General features: G+C 37.9%; 1 protein-coding gene across 1 annotated transcript in view; it reads left to right on the top strand.

The window, feature by feature from the left end:
* Positions 1-2,903: 2,903 nt before the first annotated feature.
* LOC147355170 (uncharacterized) overlaps positions 2,904-17,962 on the top strand; it is a 48,637-nt gene continuing 33,578 nt past the window's right edge. Inside the window, exon 1 of the mRNA XM_086349366.1 lies at positions 2,904-3,080. Within this exon, the coding sequence (XP_086205492.1) occupies positions 2,904-3,080 (177 nt within the window). The remainder of the gene's footprint in view (positions 3,081-17,962) is intronic.

The raw sequence follows: 17,962 nt of genomic DNA, 5'->3' as shown, positions 1-17,962 counted from the left end.
GTCGCTTCAGTTGTGTCCAACTCTGTGCGACCCCATAGATGGCAGCCCACCAGGCCCCACCGTCCCTGGGATTCTCCAGGTAAGAACACTGGAGTGAGTTGCCATTTCCTCCTCCAATGCATGAAAGTGAAAAGTGAAAGTGAAGTCGCTCAGTCGTGTCCGGCTCTTAGTGACCCCATGGACTGCAGCCCACCAGGCTCCTCCGTCCGTGGGATTTTCCAGGCAAGAGTACTGGAGTGGGGTGCCATTGCTTCCACTATACTACACATGCCTAAAAGTAGTAACAAGAATAGTGATAACAACTGCCATTTTTAGTGAGCATCTACTAAGTGTGAGGCATTATATTATGCACTTTATACTTCTGTGTCTAAGCTTAAAATATTTAATTATATTTAAATACCTAGCAAAAGCTATCTATGTTGAATCCTTTGATTAAAACAATGATGCATCAGTCTTATAAGTTAAAATCTCCATGTTTTGCTCTCTTTACTGGAGCATAACACTATTAAATACATATACATATATATATATATATATATATAAAATCTTTTATATATATAAAAATGTATACATGTTATTTACATATAAAAGTTTATAAGTATTCATGTGTAACATGTGAAACTAGGAAATAAGTAATTTCCTATTGTGCAAACTACAGTACTCCCTTATTCTACACAAAGGTTAGGTAAGATGTAGTCTAACAAAGATGGCTTTAAGTTTTAAAATTTAAATTATATTAATCAAAATGATATAAAAGTAAAAGTTTCTTTTCTCAGTTATACTGCTGACTTTTCAACTGGTAAAGAGTTACATATGTCTAGGAGCACATTCTATAGACAAGAGTATTTTTTTAGAAAATTGAAATTTATTCATTTAAATACTGAATTAAATATAATTTAGATGGAAATATTTAGATATATTGCACAGTACCTGCCCTTATTGTTTCTGGTCATTTAGATCATCGGTCTTTAACTGTGTAATAAATCATGGTACTGTGCACATGGATTGTACACACAGTGGCTTCCTGCCCCTTTGACAAGATATGTTTACTATGTATACTCATTGTTTCCCAAGCATACAAGGGATCATCTGCTGTTAATGTAATTTCCCCATTCATGAAATGAGGATAACAATATAATTAACTGTCTCAGAGTTAAATGATACAGTGAAGATAAACTACTTAGACTAGTACCTAATAAATAGGAAATATCCAATAAATATTATGTTCATTTAAATACAATGTCAACTATACTTCAATAAAAAATAAATTACAGCTTACGTGTATATCTCATATACATTTATATATCTCATAAGTAACTATATATATGAAATTAGCTACAGGGACAGTATTATAGATTAAGGACTGATCATTTTACTAAACTCAAAAGAGATTTGTGAAAACTACACTAAACTATATTTATTTATTCTTTTATAGTTCTTCTAAAAGATCAATATTTAAAACTAAAATTTTTCTTGGTCATTATTTTTATTTTATTCTTTACCCTGAGTATCAGGGGAAAAATTGCTTGGTTTAAAAGTGAAAGTGAGCAAACCTTTCCCCTGCACGAGCACATACCTGCTGGTATGTCATTTAGTGAAAACCATCACAGTTACTCTGTGCTTATGTTTAGTCGCTCAGTCATGTCCGACTCTTTGCGACTCCATGGACTACATAGCCCACCAGGCTCCTCTGTCCATGGGGACTCCCCAGGCAAGGATACTGGAGTGGGTTGCCATGCCCTCGTTCAGGGGATCTTCCCAACCCAGGGACCAAACCCATGTCTCCTGCAGTGCAGGCAGATTCTTTACCGTCTGAGCCACCAGAGAAGCCCCACAATTACCCTAAAAGGTTCTATTTAACAAATATTTATTGAAAGTTTGCTGTGTCAAGAAAGAAAGATATGTAAAAGTGAGATCAGACAGACAGTAGCCATCTTTAAGGACGTTATATTCTAGTGAGAAGAAGAATAAACACACAAATAAAAGATAATGAGAATTAACCAGAATCAAATATTTTATTTTCTTGAGTTCTTCTAAAAAGAAAAGGGAGTATACTTTAAGTTGAAATAAATACATTAAGATGAACATATCAGCAACGGTAATCCTCTAAATCATATAGTTGTCTTTAAAAAAAGTCCACCCCAAATCCATTCACAGTGGTTTCAAGTGGCATTATTTGGTCACATAATCAACTCAGAGGAATAAAGAGGAATGTACAGGAATAAAGTGAAGGAACAGGTGGTATCTCTTCATTCTCAATGACTTATTTCAGCACAATTAATAGTAATGGTCCTTGTTCTCGGCAGAACATTTTCCATTCTGATATTTTTCATTCAATACATAAGTGTTCAAATGTGCACTGAAAGGCAGAGTTAAAGTTTCTAGCTTCAAGTACAATACCTAAGAAGGGGAATCTCAAAATCATTAGCCTACATAAATATTCTTCTTCCTCATTTCCCATCCCAAACCCTCTCTCCTTCTGACAACACACACTCACACACACACACGCCTCACACCTGAATCAGTCACTGTGATACACAAAAATCTGATTGTACATTCAGTACTTTTAAGGTCACTTTTATTTTAACCTAAACCAGAACATCATTACTGATAAACTACTTATGCTAAAGAAGCAGAGAAAATAATATGATACAGATTTCTGAATATCCTTTTAGCTCAGAAATCTTATCATGCAATAATTAGTGACATACTAAACATCCAAATAAAGAGACCTGCTGTATAGATCTATAAACTGGATATCAGTGTTACAGATGCCAAAACACAGAAAGATTAGCTCTCCACTCCACCCCCGCTGAGGAAGTTCCCTGGAGGATGAAAGAGCCCTGGAACAAAGTGAGATGCTTTAGCTGATCAAGCCCTATTTGGTCACTTTCATCTTTGCGATGCGTGGAAAAGGACCCCCCTTTCTGCCAGCTCTTGGCACTCTGACCATGGAGAGACATAAAGGGAAGCAAGGCAAGGCCAGCACAAAAAGGGAAGTGGTTAAAGGCAGCAGCCCATTCCGAAGAAACAAAGATGCTGGCAGGAGTGTTAACAACGAAGATGCTTGTGCCTCCATGGTAAATAGAATGGCAATGGCCTAATAATAAACCTGAAAGACACAAGTGAGGATGGCTGCATGCAAAGTGGGGGAAAACCTTCCAATTACTGCTTTAGACAGCCCTATTAATCCTTAGGAGCACTCCCAACAAAAAGTCTATTCAATTTTCCCTCAATGTGTTCTGTCTAATGGGAGCGGTATTATGTCTGACACTGAGGGTAATTACCTCATGAGAATTTCACATACTGAGAAGTAAAGTCTTTTAATTTTCTGCAGGTGTCTTGGACACATTCTGCATAATTCTTTGCCCCCAAATTAGGTGCACATTCCTCTTCTGCCGAGCAGCTTTCATATTGGGTTGGTATGCATTTGAGGGCTGAGTAATAGTCATTTATCTCATCCCTTATGGAAAGCAGCACATAGTATATTCTCCCTTCATCACATCACAAGTGCCATTAATATCTTCAGCAAGGCTGAAAAATGTGTGTGTACATGTATACATATATATATATATATATATATGATGTGGGTGTGTATATATACACACACATACATATAAATCTGGTTATAACACTTCCTTTGGGTCACAACCATTAGCAGCAGATAGTTAGGAACCTTTCTATACACACTAGTTATGAGAGCACCAACAAGACCATAACCCTGCAGGGAAGCACTTTACCGTTTACTCCTGCCAGTTCTTGAAACTTGGAAACAACTGAAATTGAACAGGAAAGAGGATAAATGGAAAAAAACAGCATTTAGGGCTGCTTTGTTTCCTGAAATAATTACACATGTAGCATGTCTTGTTGATTTATTCTAAAGACTCTTCAGTCAAACACAAATGGATTACCTTTTTCTTTGCTGAATTATACAAAGCAGTTTTATTATTTTAGCATCACCTGACAGCAGAGATATGACAAAAGGAATGTTTAATATAACAGCTTAATGAAATAAGCACCAGAAAGAAAAAAAGCCTTTTTAAAAAAAATTGTTTTCTAGTAGTGGAGCAGTGAAGTATATAGAAATAGGCTGCTGCTGCTAAGTCACTTCAGTCATGTCTGACTCTGTGCAACCCCACAGATGGCAGCCCACCAGGCTCCCCCATCCCTGGGATTCTCCAGGCAAGAACACTGGAGTGGGTTGCTATTTCCTTCTCCAATGCATGAAAGTGAAAAGTGAAAGTGAAGTCACTCAGCTAACCACTTAATGGAAAAATGATTAAACATTTCTTGAAGTTGATGGCTGTAACGCCACTGAGGCATTCTTATAAAGTACCAGAATAAAGATAATTTTCCACTCATATGTAAACCACATGAATAAGACCATACCATTTGCTATAATATATGTTGTTTATGACTCTGTGTTTTCTTTAAAGTCCTCATAATTAACTAGGAAAAAATAGCACTTAAGCATCAAAATATGGCTCATGGAAAACAAGTTGGCTGAATCCTTTTATTTCTAAATCGCTTTTACCCTAAAATACAATGACTTTACATTTCAGAAGCTACACCTGCATGGGGCAATCAGACTGTTGTCCAAAGTACGCCTTCCACCAGCACTATCTGCTGTTCAGGGTTGCTCAAACCAATTGCTGGTGTTTCTTTCTTACCCAAGCGTCTTAAACACTGTAGAACATTTTGATTGTGCTCAGGTCCGAGAAAGCCTGACTGAGTCTAACAAGAACATTTTTATTACAATTAGACTTTGGCAAAATTTAGAATCTCCTGGAGAACAAGTTATGTTTAATTTTCATTTTTAAAGTAGGATATAAAACTTTAATAAGTAATGCCTTGGAAGAGTTGTCTTCTCAAAACCCAAAGCATCCTTTTGGAGAGAGAAGACTAAGGATGTGCTCATGCACTTCCTCCTTGCTCACCCTAAAAATCCCAGGATGTGCTGCCATCAGGGCTTCTGCTAAGTTCAAAGGACATGCTATCCTTGGCTTCCATTATTTTCCAATTTGCTCAGTCAGGCTAAGACATCTATCAAGGCTTCAAGTCTTAAACTTACTGGCATTCTTTACATTCTTTATCAATTTTATCAACTTGATAAAATTGAGGCTGAAGATACTGAAAACTGACTTGGAAACATCCATAATGAAACATGCACAATACTTACTTTGGCTAACATATAAATTAATGCGAAGTAGAGACTTGGAATGCCCAGTTTACTGTGTAGATTGCTCTTATTTCTTGACAAAAATGTCACAGGCAAAGGTGAAGGAGCTATCAGTTATCTATATACCTCTTTGCTTAGAAGAAGATAGCACCAATGTATTGCTATTGCTATTGCTAAGTCACTTCAGTCGTGTTGGACTCTGTGTGACCCCATAGACCTCAGCCCACCAGGCTTCCCCGTCCCTGGGATTCTCCAGGCAAGAACACTGGAGTGGGTTGCCATTTCCTTCTCCAATGCATCAAAGTGAAAAGTGAAAGTGAAGTAGCTCAGTCGTGTCTGACTCTTTGTGACCCCATGGACTGCAACCAACCAGGCCCCTCCATCCATGGGATTTTCCAGGCAAGAGTACTGGAGTGGGGTGCCATTGCCTTCTCTGGCCAATGTATTACACTTCTCTTTTATAGAAAATGCTGAAGGAAAATCTTGGTTTGTGTGTGTGCTAAGTTGCTTCAGTCATGTTCAACCATTTGCGATACTGTAGACCATAACCTGCCATGCTCCTCGGTCCATGAAATTCTCCAGGCAAGAATACTGGAGCGGGTTGGAGTGGGTTGCCATGCCCTCCTCCAGGGGATCTTCTCGACCCAGAGATCAAACTCATGTCTCTTATGTCTCCTGCAATGGTAGGCAGGTTCTTTACCACTTCTGCCACCTGGGAACCCCAGCTTCTTCATGTAAAATAGTTCTTTATGAAACCTTTGTGTGTAAGTTTCAAACTTTCCTGTGAATTTGTCATGCCATCAAATATTATAGTATCATATAATTCTCCCATATATTCTTAAAGAGACACTGATTTCCAAATTAGGTCAGGTTAGTAAACACTATCTGAGTTGTACCTAAATCTGAAAGATGATTCAACACAAAATTTTAAAGTAGTAGAATTTTCCCTAATACCCATAATGCTCACTGTTTTTGCATAAGAGGTTTTCCAAAACCCCCGGCAATTCAGAACAGACTCAGGAAACAGCATTACTTCTTACTTAAGAATTAGTTCCAAACTAATACAGATGATGAAACAAGAAAGCATACATGGGAAATAAAATGTGAAACAGATGGCAGGAAGCTCTATGTGAGGAATTATATATGCATAGATGATGCAGCTGAAGAAAGTTATTCTGGTAAAAAAAACTCGGCCCATTCAAGAGACGGTCAAGAAGAAGGATGAAGTGAAATGGTCTGACCAATAACTGGACATCATGATGCAAAAAATACATTTAAAGTATACTTTTTGTGATGTAACGCACATTAAGATATTCTGGTCAAAGCAAGAAATGAAAACAGAACAAGTATTACTCAGCCTTCTTTGCATGCAGTAATTCCCATAAAAATGAATCAAGTGGGACATGCATTCAAAGCCTGCATGGACGCCTATATGTTACAAGAAAAAGCATTATGGCAGCGTTATACCATCCATGGGTTTATGACAACAGGATGAAAGGACGAACGAAGGTTCAGACTATATGCAGAGTGTATCGAAGAGGGCATTTATTCGCACTCAGATTATTTTTATACATCTCAACTGATTTATTTTTAGTGTCTCTGAGGTCTAATGTGTTCTGAAAACTGTGGACAATCTCCATCATTTTTACTTGTCATCCTTATGGCAACTGTGTACACTTTGCATTTCATAAGCACTTAAACAACAACATGTATTAGGATCTCAAAATTGAAATTAAGAAATTTCAACAGTTCACAAGAAATCACACTTCAAGGCCAAGAGAGACAGATTTATGCAACACACTAATGATACTTCCATTTCTCATTCTGTTCAATGTAGCACAATGATGACTTTCACAAAGTTTGTGGGGACTATTGGCTTTAGCCACACGTTTTAAATACATTAAGACAAAAGTAAAATAACCCCTTGCCAGTTGTATTTTTTTAATTTTAATTTTGTATTAAAAACTATATGAGGATGAAAGGATGGGAGAATCTTCACAGTGCTAGCCACTACTCTAGTGGTTCCTTTAATCCTCAGAATCCTCTAGAATTGCTTACTGTTACTTCTCCCCACTTTATAGATAAGCAGGTTAAATAAGCTTGCCATAGTCACTGAGTCAAGTAACAGATCTAGAATCCAAACCTAGCTCCAAAATACACTCATAGAATTGTTACACTGTGTTATTTTTCTAAACCTAACACAGCCCTAAGCATATTTTAATTCCTAACATAATTTGGGAAGGCACTGCTGACTAGCCGTAAGGGATCTAAGACTGTAGCTTCCTACTGAAGTATTCTTTGTCTTGAATTACTTTGCTGCTGCTGCTAAATCGCTTCAGTCGTGTCCGACTCTGCGCGACCCCATAGACGCCAGCCCACGGGCTCCCCCATCCCTGGGATTCTCCAGGCAAGAACACTGGAGTGGGTTGCCATTTCCTTCTCCAATGCATGAAAGTGAGAAGGGAAAGTGAAGTCGCTCAGTCGTGTCTGACTCTTAGCGACCCCATGGACTGCAGCCCACCAGGTTCCTCTGTCCATGGGATTTTCTAGGCAAGAGTACTGGAGTGGGGTGCCATTGCCTTATTTTATTCATCTGTTATTTTACATTATCTAAAAATAAAGAAATATCTCTTTCAAAACATTTCCTTTACTGGATCTAAATGAATAAAATAGATCCCAGTTACTCACAATGCTATTCTCTCTAAATTTATACACACAACTGAATGAATGAATGAATGAATGATGTGTGTGTGTGTGTGTGTGTAGGTGTGTGTATGTGTGTATGGTATTTACCTCCCCATCTGGAATCAATAATAATTGCTTTGAGACAAAATAATCTAGTATTTCATTCCTGTACCATAGCTATACTGCAAGTTTATAACCTTTTAAGGCAGTATCTTATAAAGTCATCTTATTATCAGATATTAAACTCCTTGATATCCAATTCATATTGCTTTTCTTTACATACATTTCAAAATTTTAAAACCAGTATCCATTACTCAGTCAAAATATCAAATTGAAAGGTAGAAACTTTTAAATAAATAAAAAGTTCCAGATATTTCACAGGCCAGCGTTTTCCAAACTTCTTCATGATTTTTCCCATATCTGTGGGAATCATCTGTACATAGTCTACCAATGTTACCAAGCACATCTAATAAATATCTTTACAGCAACACCCAAACTGATGTTTGACCAAACAACAATGCTGTAGCCTAGTCAATTTGACATATATTAACCATCACAGTGGCTCACATGTAAACTTTAAATTTTGGAAACTATGAATATCACAGAAGAGCAGTATTACTAAAACTGATTTTGCTATCCTAAGTCCTAAGCAGCATATCTTAAAGCCTCAATGATTCTGTAAATCTGGGCATATCAAATCTTGAATAATTGTACAAAGAAACTTTCCAAATAAGGAACACAATTCTACTGAAAAACAACACTACTAATGTAAAGGAAAGACATTTAAAGCTTGAATTTGAATTTGCGGACCACACAAAATACTTCAGTGCCCTACATCAAGTGTGATTTCAACAACTGAAAAAATGAGCCTTGGTCTGACCTCATGCTGTTTTGATGGCTTCCTTCCAACAGGCTAAGGGACAGGGAAAATTGGGAAAGTCACTACTGTACCCAGAAGCAACATATTAATGCCAAATATAAATCTGATAGTATAGCACAGATTACATCAGTCATCACATTCACACCTAATTTCACTACAAAATTAACATTGGAAACTTATAGCATTCTGGCATGTAGTTTCAGGGTACAATCAAAATCTCATGTCACCTGAGGCAAAATTCCAGACTGCCAACAGCACTACCTAATTTGACTATACAGTTGCATATTTGTTGCTGCAAACATAAAGAGTTCAGTGGCAATATCTGCTTGCATTTGTATTTTACCATGTAAGTGGCTTCAAGGTCTTGTTTTTCCAAGTATAACGCGATGGAATTCTGAGATCATCAGTTCTGCCCTTGCTTTCTGAGGGAGAAGTTGACACTCAGTTGTATTTAAGTTCTCTGCCCTCAGTAATTAAGGTTTATTTGTAGGGTACACACTTTATCACAATATTTTCTTGAGCATATTAATCCAAAATATTACCACCAAAATATTTAAAACTGTAATATTGATTTTTGTATCTTTGCTGTTTAGCAGCTTAAATGCAAAAAAAATACATTTAATCATTTCAACAGTTACAGATTAAACAACATCAGATTGAAAATCTATCCTTTAAGTATTCTATGTGCTTGGCCTTGTCTCACAAATGCATACATTCATTTGGCTATGGATCATTCAACAGAAATTAGTGATCATTACTTCATTCTAGATATGGCCAAACAGAACACTCATAGAAAACCAGGACACAGCATTTCAAAGAGCTGAGAGTCTTCTAAGGGAGAAAGAAAAGTGACAAATTAAAAAATAAAGGCTAGTCTTGAGTACCATGGGGGTTTGGGAAACTCCAAATCTCTTAGAATGACCAGGGCTCAAACACAGCATGAGATAAAATAAAGCTACCTATGAATCAGTGTAAGGATTAAGACAGCATTGAAAGACCAATTTTCTTTAGTTAGTTTTATTTGGCTGTGCTGGGTCTTGGTTGCAGCATGCAGGATCTTTAGCTGTGGCATGTGGGATCTTAGTCCCCCAACTAGAGATGGGACCTGGGCCCCCAGCATCGGAAGCATGGAGAGTTAACCACTGGACCACCAGGACAGAGTCCCAAAAGCGCAGTTGTAAAGTATGATTTTATAATGGTACAAACTTATATAATAAACATAGACCGTTCCTGCTTAATCTTACCAAATCATGTCATTCTGACTATAATTATTTTGATTGCAATAAATGATATACGTGGGGCTCAGAGGAATTTATTCGGCCAACTTTGTTGAGAACTTTATTAGACAGAATAATTGTTCCCTAAAGATATCCACATTCTAATCCTTGAAACCAATAAAAATGTCACCTTTGCCTGTTCTGGCAAAACAGAATTTGTGAATGTGATTAAATATGTTGAGATGAGGAGATTATTCTGATTATCCTAGTAAACCCAAAAAGAAGAAGGCAAGGAAGTCAGAGTCAGAGGAGATGTGACAACAGAAGGAGAGTTGGGAAGAAGGGGTCCCATGGTAAGGAGGCTCCAGGAGCTAAAAAAGCAAGGAACACAGTCCTGTGGAAATCTTGATCTCCAGACTGTAAAATAAGTGTGCATTGTTTTAAGTCATTACTGTGCCTGACATTATTATAATGCTTTGTATAAATGAAATCATTTTAGCCTTACTCAGCTAAGTCAGTTACTGCTAAGAGATTTAAGTTTAAACATCACAGCAACCCTTACAATGTAGGTACTAGTTTTAACCATACTTATAAGTGTTAAAACCAGGACACAAAAGACTTAGCCTAAGGTCATACAGCTAGTCACTAACAAACTTTGAGCCTGAACCCAAGAAATCCAGGCTGCCTCTTGATTTAAAGGGGATTTTATTGTTTTTTGTTTTGCCATGTTCACATTCTTAGTAAATATTTTTAAAAAGTATCTTAATGCTATGATACTTAAAAAACAGTGTTATAAAAGCAGTGAAAGTGTTAGTTTCTCAGTTGTATCCAACTCTTTGGGACCCCATGGACTGAAGCCAACTAGACTCCTCTGTCCATGGAATTTTCTTGCCAAAGATACTGGAGAGGGTAGCCATTTCCTTCAAGATTTGTGTGCAAATAATCTATGTATCATTACAGTTCAGTTGCTCAGTCATGTCCAACTCTTTTTGACCCCATGAATCGCAGCACACCAGGCCTCCCTGTCCATCACCAACTCCCAGAGTTTACCCAAACTCATGTTCATCGAGTCGGTGATGCCATCCAGCCATCTCATACTCTGTCATTCCCTTCTCCTCCTGCCCCCAATCCCCCCTAGCATCAGGGTCTTTCCCAATGAGTCAACTCTTTGCATGAGGTGTGTATTGGAATTTCAGCCTTAGCATCAGTCCGTCCAATGAACACCCAGGACGGATCTCCTTTAGAATGGACTGGTTGGATCTCCTTGCAGTCCAAGGGACTCTCAAGAGTCTTCTCCAACACCACAGCTCAAAAGCATCAATTCTTTGGCACTCAGCTTTCTTCACAGTCCAACTTTCACATCCATACATGACCACTGGAAAAATCATAGCCTTGACTAGATGGACCTTTGTTGGCAAAGTAATGTCTCTGCTTTTGAATATGCTATCTAGGTTGATCATAACTTTCCTTCCAAGGAGTAAGCATCTTTTAATTTCATGTCTGCAATCACCATCTGCAGTGATTTTGGAGCCCCCAAAAATAAAGTCTGACACTGTTTCCATTGTTTCCCCATCTATTTCCCATGAACATTTCTATAAAGACCTACAAGACCTTTTAGAACTGACACCCAAAAAAGATGTCCTTTTCATTATAGGGGACTGGAATGCAAAAGTAGGAAGTCAAGAAATACCTGGAGTAACAGGCAAATTTGGCCTTGGAATACAGAATGAAGCAGGGCAAAGGCTAATAGAGTTTTGCCAGGAGAACGCACTGGTCATAGCAAACACCCTCTTCCAACAACACAAGAGAAGACTCTACACATGGACATCACCAGATGGTCAACACCGAAATCAGATGGATTTTATTCTTTGCAGCCAAAGATGGAGAAGCTCTAAAAAGTCAGCAAAAACAAGACCAGGAGCTGACTGTGGCTCAGATCATGAACTCCTTATTGCCAAATTCAGACTTAAATTGAAGAAAGTAGGGAAAACCACTAGACCATTCAGGTATGACCTAAATCAAATCCCTTATGATTATATAGTGGAAGTGAGAAACAGATTTAAGGGATTAGGTGATAGACAGAGTGCCTGATGCACTATGGACGGAGGTTCGTGGCATTGTACAGGAAACAGAGATCAAGACCATCCCCATGGAAAAGAAATGCAAAAAAGCAAAATGGCTGTCTGGGGAGGCCTTACAAATAGCTGTGAAAAGAAAAGAAGTGAAAAGCAAAGGAGAAAAGGAAAGATATTCCCATTTGAATGCAGAGTTCCAAAGAATAGCAAGAAGAGATAAGAAAGCCTTCCTCAGCAATCAATGCAAAGAAATAGAGGAAAACAACAGAATGGGAAAGACTAGAGATCTCTTCAAGAAAATTTGAGATACCAAGGGAACATTTCATGCAAAGATGAGCTCTATAAAGGACAAAAATGCTATGGATCTAACAGAGGCAGAAGATATTAAGATGTGGCAAGAATACGCAGAAGAACTGTACAAAAAAGATCTTCAGGACCCAGACAATAACGAACATGTGATCACTCACTTAGAGCCAGACATCTGGAATGCGAAGTCAAGTGGGCCTTAGGAAGCATCACTACGAAAAAAAGTTAGTGGAGGTGATGGAATTCCAGTGAGCTATTTCAAATCCTGAAAGATGATGTTGTGAAAGTGTTGCACTCAATATGCCAGCAAATTTGGAAAACTCAGCAGTGGCCACAGGACTGGAAAAGGTCATTTGGCCACAGGACTGGAAAAGGTCATTTTTCATTCCAATCCCAAAGAAAGGCAATGCCAAAGAATGCTTAAACTACCGCACAATTGCACTCATCTCACACGCTAGTAAAGTACTGTTCAAAATTCTCCAAGCCAGGCTTTAGCAATATGTGAACCGTGAACTTCCTGATGTTCAAGCTGGTTTTAGAAAAGGCAGAAGAACCAGAGATCAAATTGTCAACATCCGCAGGATCATCGAAAAAGCAAGAGAGTTTCAGAAAAACATCTATTTCTGCTTTATTGACTATGCCAAAGCCTTTGACAGTGTGGATCACAATAAACTGTGGAAAATTCTGAGAGAGATGGGAATACCAGACCACCTGACCTGCCTCTTGCGAAACCTGTATGCAGGTCAGGAAGCAACAGTTAGAACCGGACATGGAACAACAGACTGGTTCCAAATAGGAAAAGGAGTACGTCAAGGCTGTATATTGTCACCCTGCTTATTTAACTTCTATGCATAGTACATCATGAGAAATGCTGGGCTGGAAGAAGCACAAGCTGGAATCAAGATTGCCTGGAGAAATATCACTAACCTCAGATATGCAGATGACACTACCCTTATGGCAGAAAGTGAAGAGGAACTAAAAGCCTCTTGATGAAAGTGAAAGTGGAGACTGAAAAAGTTGGCTTAAAGCTCAACATTCAGAAAACGAAGATCATGGCATCTGGTCCCATCACTTCATGGGAAATAGATGGGGAAACAGTGGAAACAGTGTCAGACTTTATGTACAGATCCTAGGAATTAGGAACAGGGCATTTGTACTAGTGAAAGGAAGAAGAAGGAAAAGCCAGTTCAAGGATGCCTTATCAAGCTGTCTTATGATAATAACTGGGGTTTCATCTCACTGGATACCCTCTGAGGAGTGTGGAGAATGCATCCCAGAATTGGCTACAGATGGACAACAGAGGGAAATATTTATCTACCAGCTCACACTTCTTAGTGACCTAAGGGTTTCTCACACTTTCAGAACTGCTGAGTGAGTTTCCATTATCTCCCATGTGATGGCAGCTGAGAAGCAATGTGGTGACAAATATTCAGTGCAGCAGAAGTGAGGTTCCACCAGGTTACCCCAGCCATAGCTGGATGCTACAGTAATGACCGGAGAAAAATTATAGGCTGAAATAATACAACTTTGGGCATAAGAGGAATCTGACACAGCCAGTCTTCTGATACCAAATTCCAGATTCTTTCTATTGTATCATCAGGCATCTATACAAGTAATCACTTACTTTTGCACTGATATGATCTGACAGCTTCTGTGAGAACAGTTGATCAATAAAGTATATTCTTACAATGTATGCCATGAAAAGTAGGATATGCTGTTTTATATGAATTGCTTTTGCCTCACTAAATAGAAGTTAAATTCCTAGAAGGCAGACATAACATATACCACTCTTGTTTTTCCAGTTCAAAAATGCACTCAAAACAGGAATTCAAAAACAGAACTCAAAAGATGTACTAATGATGATCACTTGAATGCAACTTCTTGTTTGTCTTATTAATAATTACTGCCAGAATTTAAATAGTCCCACTAAAGATGTTTATAAAGTATTTTTTTTTCATATTTTTGTGATCCTTTCAAGTCTGTTTAAATTCTGTTTACATCTAATTTTGATGGTTAAATGTTTTTTATCCAATATATCACTTAATTTGGTAGGTTTTTCAATCACTATGCAGTAGAATCAGCAAGCACCAAGCGTAGAAACCCTGAAAAACAATTTTTTCCAGGCAGAACACAATCCAATTTGAACAAAATGAAGCTTCAAAAAGTTCCCAAGTACAATTCTATTTTTAAACATTTACTATTTTTATGAAATACATTTTTTCTCAATTGGACAAAATGTACATTGTAGCAGACCACTCAAACAATGACAGTATTAGACTATATAGCATAATATGGTGGTGACTATCAGTTATTAATTTATAAAGGATTAAAATTTATAAAGGAATTTATTTATAAAGGAATTAATTTGTTGTGATATACTATTATGTAATATATCTGGTCAGTTAGTGAAGGACAACAAAAATTAAGACGGAACCATATACCAAAATTTTCTAACATATGGAACACGTTAATCTGTATAATTGTTTAAAGTTACTTTGAAATTTATTCTTGAGTACCATTTCATTTAATGAACGCGCGTGTGTGTGCTCAGTCACTTCAGTCACGTCCAACTCTCTGTGACCCCGTGGACTGAAGCCCACCAGGCTCCTCTGTCCATGGGATTCTCCAGGCAAGAATATTGGAGTGGGTTGCTGTGCCCTCTTCCAGGGAATCTTTCCAGCCAGGGACTGAACCCATGTCTCTTATGTTCCCTGCATTGGCAGGCAGGTTCTTTACCATTAGCACAAACTGGGAAGCCCCATTTTATGGATAGTTGCATATAAATAATTTTCTGTACATATGTATCATATACATGAGCTATTTCTATATATTCACTACTTTAAAATCATTTAAATTTATTTATATAAATTTATTTCAATTTTTTCTGCATTGAATAGAAATGTTTTCTAGAACATAGCTGCACAAAATTTTTCAAAATTAAGGTTCATCAATTTTTTAAGTAATCAACAGGTTATGGATAAGCCACATACTTGATTTTGGAGGCTCTAATATTCTGTGAAAGTCATTAATCATGAAGAAGTATACCTTGAAAAAAATATCCCATGCCAATGAAAAGAACTATTCAACTATGGTAATAAATCATCAATTCACAAGGAAATGTAGGGCTTCACTTTTTATGGGCTCATCGGAAAGACCTGCATACCATAAACACATATGCTTGGTATTTAGTGTTTTTGCTTTTAGAAGATGGAGAAAGGACAAAAATGTTCTATTTTTCAAATAAAAAGATTAATCTAAAATACCATTTTTTAAAAATCACACTCATAACTTTTTAAGAACAGGTAAGCATCTTTAAGGAAAGTTCTTTGGAAGCCTGACACAATTATTTAAATGGCAGAGAACAGAAATTTAAAACGTATTTTTCAAAAGTAAGAACTCAGGCTTTAAAGGGCAATACTTTAAAAAACTAAACAATTATTTTCTGTTTCATTAGAAAAAAAGAGGCTAAACATTACAGTTTCAAGTTGTAATTTTATATATAGAAGTTTTTTATTCATACTGATGTTATTCTTGTTCACCTACCTGCTAGGCTCACATATTTTCCCTGCTCCTACAGTGGGATTTCAGAGGAAGGCCTCCAATTTCTGAACAGGTCAATGAGCACGTACTGCTGCTGCTGCTGCTAAGTCGCTTCAGTCGTGCCCGACTCTGTGCGACCCCATAGACGGCAGCCCACCAGGCTCCCCCGTCCCTGGGATTCTCCAGGCAAGAACACTGGAGTGGGTTGCCATTTCCTTCTCCAATGCATGAAAGGAAAAGTGAAAGTGAAGTCGCTTAGTCATGTCCGACTCTTAGCGACCCCATGGACTACAGCCTACCAGGCTCCTCCGTCCATAGGATTTTCCAGGCGAGAGTACTGGAGTGAGATGCCATTGCCTTCTCCAGAGCATGTACTAGAGAATAAAATTCAACAGAGCTTCTGGAATGCTGGGAACACCAGGAAAAATGTGGGAAACACAACATATCACAACCTATCCTATATTGGCCCATCTCTGGTTGTTTGAAATTATATGTAATTATCTTGTAAGGATATTGTTTTGACCATCTGTGTCAAATAATTCAGTGGTCTAAAAGCACTAAAAATTATGCAATTAATAAACAGGAATGATATTAAACTATGAAGAACCTAAGTTCTGCTGTAATGGGAAAGTAGACCAATGGAGATCAAAACCCAAAGAAATATAAAACAGAAACCTTTATACTAAATAAAAACTTAGCCATCCAACATCCTGTCCAATAATTAAAATAAACAAAATATCCATTTATCATGTTGCACTGTCTGGACTTCTTAGTGGAATAGATTCTCACAGTGTTCAGAGAAATTTCCTTTGTTCACTCACACTAAATAATCTCAAACCAGATGTATGATGACCAGCCAGGTTTAGGTGGAGGAAGACTTTCTTTCTCGTTAACCTGTTAACAGATAGTATGTCAGTAACACCCTGTGGTGCCATTTGACTTACAGGAATAAAAGAATACATTCCTCCAGTTTCAATAATTCCTTCATAAAGATTATGTATTATTCTTAAAACTTTTGATTTAAAAACAGATATACTTTCATCAAATATTTTTCTTCTAGAATCTACTTGATGTTGTTTTTCAAAATTTCTATTGTAACTACATGTGACCTGGATGGCATCACTGACTCGATGGATGTGAGTTTGAGTAGACTCTGGGAGTTGGTGATGGACAGGGAGGCCTGGCGTGCTGCGATTCATGGGGTCACAAAGAGTCAGACATGACTGAGCGACTGAACTGAACTAATTGACCTCAGCTGAGTGGTATGCTAAAATTCCAGAAGGAAAAAATGTGAAGAAGAAACTAGGGACAGGGCTAAATGTAAGAGGTAAACTTACACTCAATGCAGAGTGATAATTTCAGTGAAAGAGGATTACAAACAATAAATACTGGAGAGGACATGGAGAAAAAGGAACCCCCTCGCAGTGTTGGTGGGAATGCAAATTGACACAGCCACTATGGAAAAAAATATGGAGATTCCTTTAAAAACTAGGAATAGAACTACCATATGACCCAGCAATCCCACTACTGGGCATATACCCTGAGAAAACCATAACTGCAAGAGATTCTTGTACCTGAGTGTTGCAGCACTATTTACAATACCTAGGAGATGGCAATGGCACCCCACTCCAGTACTTTTGCCTGGAAAATCCTATGGATGGAGGAGCCTGGAAGGCTGCAGTCCATGGGGTCGCTAGAGTCGGACATGACTGAACGACTTCACTTTCACTTTTCACTTTCATGCATTGGAGAAGGAAATGGCAACCCACTCCAGTGTTCTTGCCTGGAGAATCCCAGGGATGGGGGAGCCTGGTGGGCTGGCATCTATGGGGTCGCACAGAGTCGGACACGACTAAAGCAAAGCAGCAGCAGCAGCAGGACATGGAAGCACCTAGATGTCCATTGACAGATGAATGGATACAGAAATTGTGGTGCATATATAAAATGGAATGTTACTCAGCTTTACAAAAGAATGCACTGAGTCAGTCCTAATGAGGTAGAGGCTAGAGGCTAGAGGCTATTGTACAGAGTGAAGCAAGTCAGAAAGAGAAAGACAAATATTGTATAATAATGTATGTGT

Source organism: Bos grunniens, chromosome 17 (genome assembly GCF_055505025.1).
Source record: "Bos grunniens cultivar Pamir isolate PY7600 chromosome 17, Bosgru_T2T1.0, whole genome shotgun sequence".
Lineage (NCBI taxonomy): Eukaryota > Metazoa > Chordata > Mammalia > Artiodactyla > Bovidae > Bos > Bos grunniens.
Note: the sequence above shows the minus strand (reverse complement) of the source record. Positions and strands in the feature narration are given on the sequence as shown.